Source organism: Egretta garzetta, unplaced genomic scaffold (assembly GCF_000687185.1).
Source record: "Egretta garzetta isolate BGI_Z169 unplaced genomic scaffold, ASM68718v1 scaffold5, whole genome shotgun sequence".
NCBI classification, from domain to species: domain Eukaryota; kingdom Metazoa; phylum Chordata; class Aves; order Pelecaniformes; family Ardeidae; genus Egretta; species Egretta garzetta.
This window is the reverse complement of record NW_009259707.1, coordinates 1,494,242-1,501,821: the sequence shown is the minus strand read 5'-3', so window position 1 is coordinate 1,501,821 and position 7,580 is coordinate 1,494,242. Positions and strand designations below refer to the sequence as shown.

General features: G+C 41.4%; 1 protein-coding gene across 1 annotated transcript in view; it reads left to right on the top strand.

The window, feature by feature from the left end:
- SLC5A7 (solute carrier family 5 member 7) overlaps positions 1 to 7,580 on the top strand; it is a 23,328-nt gene that overhangs the window by 8,091 nt on the left and 7,657 nt on the right. Inside the window, exons 3-4 of the mRNA XM_009638924.1 lie at positions 2,372 to 2,527; positions 7,195 to 7,343. Coding sequence (XP_009637219.1) covers positions 2,372 to 2,527; positions 7,195 to 7,343 — 305 coding nt within the window. The remainder of the gene's footprint in view (positions 1 to 2,371; positions 2,528 to 7,194; positions 7,344 to 7,580) is intronic.

Here is a 7,580-nt window from a genome sequence, read left to right as displayed (position 1 = left end):
TATTTTATACAATATATAATTTTTAATTATAATTATAATTTAATTGTAAATGCTGTGGCCTCTAATTCCTGAAATGTAGTCTCAGAACTTCCTTACTTTTCTTAAAAATGATAGCAATAACAAATTTCTCACCCTGTCTCAACCACATGGAGCAGCTCGCAACGAAAAGTATTGCCTTGTGAGCCATGATGAATACACCACAAATATGTCAACTGCATCCTCTCAGTTTGTGAGCAGATCATGTCCCTAAGGCAACAAAAAAGATGCTGTGTTTTTCATCTTTCATTAATATGACTGGTTTATTAGCCTTTCTAATAATACTTGACCTCTCAGTCTATTTTGAGTCTTTTCTCATGGTCCTTCCCCACTAGTCTGTCCCTTTGTTTCCTTTGGTTGCTTATCCAGGTCTTCTTGCCCCTTTTATTTCTTTATATACAACTCAGACCCTTTCTTTCCCCTTGGAAATGCTTTCCTATGGTCTGTCCTGGCTCTCTCTTCCCAGGCAGAAACCTTCCCCATCGTAGATGCTCCTCTCTGGAATGTGCAGGTCAGCTTCGGTTCCAGTAGTAGTTCCCATCCCTGAGAGCAGCTCAATTTCCTGTAAGGAAAACAATAACAGTAAATGTCTGCCTGGAGATTGGTTGATGTCATTATGAGGTCACTGAAGGTCATGATTCATTGATGTCATTAAGCAGTCATTAGGATCATAGTCACAAGCATCTTCCTGACTCTTAGCCTCTGTAGAATTGACACAAATTAATAATAGCCCAGAAGGGGTTGAGTTAGCCTCCCCTCATTTCCAGCTGTTTTTAGATATCCAGACTCTTTTTCCTGGAAATTATAATGGCCACAGCAGAGAAAAGGAGTCTGTATCATATGACCATATAGCTCCCTGCAGAGCATAAGAGGAAGGCATTTCTGTAGGCGTGATCTGTACATGCAGGTTGGGGGGAGAAGTTGTTTACCCTTCTTTAAAAAAAAAAATTATAAATACAAGTCTAGAAGAAATATTATTGCTTCAGATGGGAAGGATTTAACATACCACTTTTGCTAATTTTTCAAGCAACTTAGTTTTAAAGGTTAGAATGTCCCCTATTTCCTTTGACAGATGTTTGAACATCCTAACAGATTACAACATTAGTGACTCTTTCTTTTTCTTTTAGTTGTCTTTTGTAATGATGACATAACAAATAGAATAGGAACCAATCCAAGAATAGTAAAAAAACACTGGAGGGTTTCTGCATCCAAACAACCTGCCTAAAGACAGCATTAACATAAGCAGTATAAAAAAAATGTGACTGGTAAGCCAGGACCTTCTGCTCAGGGAACTTAATGAAATGAAGAAATATGACTGATGTAAAACAATACATGGACATGTGGAAGATTTTCTGTACAACACGATGAATACATTACATGTCTTGTGATGAAGAGCCTAAGGGTGGCCAAATACTGTGCAGTAGATTTTATTGAGAACTGACTGGTTTTCCATGCTTTTTATTGTACCTTACACATTGCATTTCAGCAGTTTTACAGTGGTAGAGGTTTACTTAGTTATAGTCCCGTGCAGGTTCCAACTACACAGGTTTCCAAAGGAGGTCTCTTTCAGCTTTCCTGAGATACGTCCTTTTTTTTTTTTTTTTCCCCAGCCAGAAAGAATTTGAGGACTGTACATTAGAAAGGTGAAGCCTTTGCACATTTATGTACATATCCAGCCAGCCGGGCAGAGCAAAATTATGATACATCAAAATTCACTGAATAAGTTAAATAAGTGTATGACAAATGTTCAGGGAGCCTGACACCTGCAGAGCCGAGAAGGCATCTGACCTACCCTGCGGGTGTAGTAAGGTTGATTTAAGCATACATAGGAAATCTGTATTGTCCCGAAAGAATCAGATTTGCTCTATGTGCACTAAACCATGTGTGAACTTGTGTTTCTGATCCAGGAATCCCAGACAGTTTTATTTTTAGAGTAGGACCATGTGAAAATTCATGCTGGATTCTGCTTTAAGAATGAACAGGATTAGGTAGAAAAGCCATTCCCTTAGGCTGACCCAAAATTAGGCAAAACTCTGGTAGCCTCCATAATGGCAGATTAAGTAAACTGAACCAGACAAAATAAGACAAACTTGTTTTGCATTATCAGACCATAGATATTAATAGTGTGGATGTGTTTATGTAACTCTTATGTGGACAGATGTAAGGTAAGAGTTCTTAGAGGATATTTTAACTGTACTTATTTCTTTAAAAAAAACAAAAAAACAAACGGTAATACTGATATTTTTGTACCCTTAACTGACAAACAATGTTTTAGCCCTTACTGGCAAGGAATTTCTCCACTGCAGCTGGTGTCTTATGCTACTTTTCTTTGTAGGTGGCCTTTTTTTTGCAAAACCCATGCGATCCAAAGGCTATGTGACAATGCTAGACCCTTTTCAGCAGCTTTATGGAAAAAGGATGGGAGGGCTACTGTTTATTCCAGCTTTAATGGGAGAAATGTTTTGGGCTGCTGCCATCTTCTCTGCCTTAGGTAAGGAATAAGCAGTATAAATATTAATTTATCACAGGTGGAAAGGATAAAGAAAATCAGAAATGCATTAAAATTCTGGCTTCAAATGCTAACTATCCCAGCCAAATGATTCAGAGTGTGACAGTTCTCAGACCCATGCTAACTAGTAATAAACACAGTAATGGTGCACCATTAATTATTTTGGTGATGGAAAGATACACAAGGTGTCTATTCATTTTCAGGTACCTTTAAGTTGTCCCTTTTCAAAGTGCATGAAAATATTTAGCAACAAATTACCTTTCATTTTGAGGGTGACATGAGTGATTGCAAGTGGCCCTTTTATGTCAAGGCTGACACAGCTTCTCTTTTACACCGCTGGGATCACAGAAGCAAGTCAAAATTCCACTTAAAGATATGAAAGATTACTGCCAATGCATCTAAACAAAATAATCCTTTGCATATAGGAGACCTACATATACAGAACTTTCCATAGCACAAATAATAGAAGTAAAACAGATGCTCATCAATAAATTGATGTATTATTCAATTTTAAATGGCTTTCTTCTCGACAAAATGAAGAAAATACTTAGGATTCAAGAAAGGATCCAGATAATTAGTGGAGCTATGACTCAATAGAAAATCACCCAACTACTCATCCAGTCCTGAAAAAAAAATCAGTTTCTAGGGTTTTTAATTATATTTCAGGCCTGAATTTAGCAATCCCTTCAAAAAATGAGAAAGCCCTTGAGTTGAAGCACCAGTAGTTGACTTTTACCAGCTAATCATACTCATAGTGCATATGCATGTGGTAATGCTTTCTAGCACAAGCTATTTTAAACAGAAAATAAACTTTGAAGGTACTCTCCAACTGTGCTCTGATGAACTGCAAAGCAATGGGGAGCTTGTTTACCACGATTTCATCACAAAATCCTTAAAGGACTAAGAACAAACTACATGCTGAGGTGATAGGAGTTGAATAACTTGAAGAACACTCTGAATATTTGGAGTATATTTTCTTTTTGATTGAGGACAAGCTAATCTGTGATATTTCAAACCAAGTGGTGTGAATACCTTTCTAGTAGATTTATATTAACAACTGACAGTTAAAGACTGCCAATGACTATAAAGGTCATTGAGGGGTTTGATTTTAACTATTCTGTGAATAATCTGGTTATATCATACCTCCTAACTTGCACACCTATCCTCACTGGTGAATATTGAACCCCAGTACTCTTCACTTCTTGATCTTCCTCATGATTTTGTACTTGGCAGGGTTATTTGAAGTCTCACTGTGCAACAAAAAGCCACCTGGCAGCTCCCAGCAGCTCTCGTATACCACACATCATGTTACATTTTACTGCCAGAACATTTCCACCTATGTGGTCAAGAATATTCTTTTACAATACCTGCAAGGACTAAAAGTTATTGCAACATGTTTCATTGAAATTATCCTAATTAGAAGGAGAGGAATGGTGTTTTTAAATGTGGTTTTAAAACACTGCAATCACTTGAAATAGCTAATACATCTAAGAGAAATGTATAACCATCCTGATAGCTGCTGGAAGGGCAGTGCAGGAGGGCACAAGCAATTCAGGAGGTTTCTTGAGTGCACTGACAGCAACTTTCTGAAACAACAGAACAGGGAACTGATGAAGGGACGTGCTCTGTTGAACCTCTTACTTACAAATCAGGAAGAACTATTTAGGGATGTGAAGGTCAGAGGCAGACTTGGCTGAAGGGTTCATGAGATTCATGGGAGAGTTCAGTGTCCTGAGAGGAGAGAACATGGCAAAAATCAGGAATGTAACAATGGACTTCAGGAGAGTAGAGTTTGGCCTCTCCAGGGATCTGCTTGGAGGAATCCCATGGGAGACAGCCCTGGAGAGGAGTCCAGGAGAGCTGGTTAATATTCAAGGATCATCTCCAACCTCAAGAATGGTCCACCCTGACAACTGGGAAAACAAGCAAAGCTTGTTTGCAGGCGACCTGCATGGATAAAAAAGGAGCTCCTGACTAGACTCAGACATAAAAAGGAAGTATTCAAGAGGTGGAAACAGGGACAGGTGACCTGGAAGGAATAACAGACAGTGTCCAAGCATGCAGAGATGGGTTTAGAAAAGCCAAAGTCCACCTGGATTTGAATCTGGCCATGAAGGGCAGCAAGAAATACTTCTACGAGTACACAAACTAGGGACAATGTGGACTGTTGAATGGGACAAGGGACCTGGTGGCAAAGGATATGGAAAAGGATGATGTACTCAATGCCTTCTCTGCTTCCTTCTTTGATGGTAAGACAAGCCTTCAGGAATCCCAGGACCCTGAGAACCCTAGGAAAGTCCAGGGCAGCAAGGAAGGCTTGCTAGAGGAGGATCAGGTTAGGAAACATTTAAATAGACTGGACAGACACAATTTCATGGGACCTCATTGGATGCATTGCATGAGTGCTGTGGGAGCTGGCTGATAGCACTGCAAGGACACACTCAGTAATCTTCTGAAGTCAGTGGTGATCAGGGAAGTTCCCGAAGACTGGAAGAAAAAAAAATGTTACACACTTTTTCAAGAAGAGCAAGGAGGAGGATACCAGGAACTAAAAGCTGGTCAGCCTCATCTCAGTCCCTGGGAAGGTGATGGAGCAAATAGTCCTGGAAACTACTTCCAAACAAATGAAGTTCAAGAAGGGGATTAGGAAGAGACAGCATGGATCTATGGAGAGGAAATAATTCCTGACCAACCTGACATCTTCCATGATGAGCTGGCTGGCTTGGTTCACGAAGGGAGAGCAGGACATGTGGTGGATTTCAGAAAGGGCTTTTTGCCCTGTCTCCTGTAATATCGTTGTAGACAAACAGGTGAAGTATAGACTAGATAAGTGAACAGTGAGGAGGATTGAAAACTGGCTGAACTGCTGGGCTCAGAGGACTGTAACCAGCAGCATGGAAGGCACCAGGTGACCAGTCACCAGCTGTGTACCCCATGAGTCAATACTGAGTCCTGTATTGTGTAATATGTTCATTCATGACTTGGCTGGTGGGACCAAGTGCACCTTCAGTTAGTTTGCAGAAAATAAAAACTATGAGGAGTTGCCAATAAACCAGATCTTTTGCCATTCAGATTATTGCCATTCAGAAGGATCTCAACAAGCTGCAGAAATGGGCCAACAGGAGCTTCATGAAGTTCAATAAAGGGAAATGCTAAGTCCTGCAGCTGGGGAGGTACAACCTTATGTCCCAGTATAGGCTGGGGACTGACCAGCTGGAAAGAAGGTTTGCAGAAAAGGACCTGGGAGTCTTAGAAGGCTATGAAGTTGATCATGAGCCAGCAATGTGACCTTGTGGCAAAGAAAACCAATGGCATCTTGAGCTGCATTAGAAGGACCATTGCCAGCAAGTTGAGTGAGGGCATCCTGCCCCCTCTACTCAGCACTGGTGAGACATATTTGGAGTGCTGGATCCAGTGCTCCTCAATACAAAAGACATGGACACACTGGAGAGAGTCCAGTGAAGAGCCGCAAAGATGATTAAGGGACTGGGGTATCTGGCATATTAGGAGAGGCTGAGAGATCCGGGACTGTTCAGCCTGGAGAAGAGAAGGCTCAGGGGGTTCTTATACATGTGCATAAATACCTGATTTGGTAATGGGGGGAGCAGAATAAAGAAGATGGAACAAGGCTCATCTCTGTGCTGCCCAGTGACAGGACAAGAGGCAATGAGCACAAGCAGAACTACAGGAAATTCCATTTAAACTCAAGAAAAAACCTTTTTACACTGAGAGAGGTCAAACACTGACACAGGTTGCTGAGAAAAGTTGTGGAGTCTCCACCCTTGCAGATATTCAAGACCCAACTGAGCATGATCCTGAGCAACCTGCTCCAACTGATGCTCCTTGAGCGGGGACTTGGACTAGACAATCTCTAGAGTCGTCTTTCAGTCTCAGCAACTCTTTGATTCTATGAGCTGTTTTGTGGAGACTGACTGGTCAGTTCAGCTTTGTGGTTTGTTTTCTACAAATGAAATCTGCTTGATGGTGCTTGGAAAAGTTCTTGGTTTCTAGGTTGACAATGGAGGATGGATTCTCCAGTTTGCAAAGAAACCCACCTTTGTCCCATGTAAACAGTTCAAGGGCACTTTAGAAACATCAGTGGACAATTGTCTCTATAGCTGATGCTTCCTCTACCATTCCTTCCTTGGTTAAAAGGTGCTAGCTCAGAGCATAAGTGAGATACAAAAGGGTGTGATGTGTTGCCGCAGACATCCCCTTGGCACAGCCATTAGTGCAGTGATGCGCCTGTTCCCATGTGGTGGCAACTCACCCAGGGAGGCTTCAGCTGTCTTTGCATGGCTGCTTTTCCTCAGACAGAACAAGAGAGTGTAGTCCCTCCAGAGCTTGAGGACTCCCAGAGCTTGAGTAAGGAAAGGCTGTTGGGTCCCTTCCCTCCTCCATTTCTTAAAAACCTGTGAAATGACAGGTGCTGAACTTAGACCAAGAGGAGCCTTCCTTTTCCCACTCCCTTCAAAGGGGCAAAAGGGGTATGCAAAAGACAGAGCGGGGAATATCTTCATGCTGTTGCTAAGTGTCAGCCCAGCACCTGTATATGCAACTTAGAGGTGAGCCTTCTCATCAGCTGTGACATACACTAACATACCGTCTGTGACATACACTAACACACAGGGCTTTGTTTTTCCCCATAGGTGCCACTATAAGTGTGATCATTGACATTAACGTCAATATTTCAGTTATTATTTCTGCTCTGATTGCAACTATGTACACGCTTGTGGGTGGGCTTTATTCTGTGGCCTACACCGATGTGGTTCAGCTCTTCTGCATCTTCCTGGGACTGGTAAGTTTGGCTTTTTTTTTTTCTTTCTTTGTTGAGGATTTTGCCTTGAGGATTATGATGATTACTGAGATCTATTGCCCACCTTCAGTTTTGGAACTATGTTTTCACTGAAAGCATGACAAAGGACTATCCCCACTCACAGACCCCCGACTTTAAAGAATCTGCATTTACATCAATGTACAGCCCGTGCTTTGACAATAATGCTGAATGAGAAGCCCAATTCTTTGGCTGTTTTCC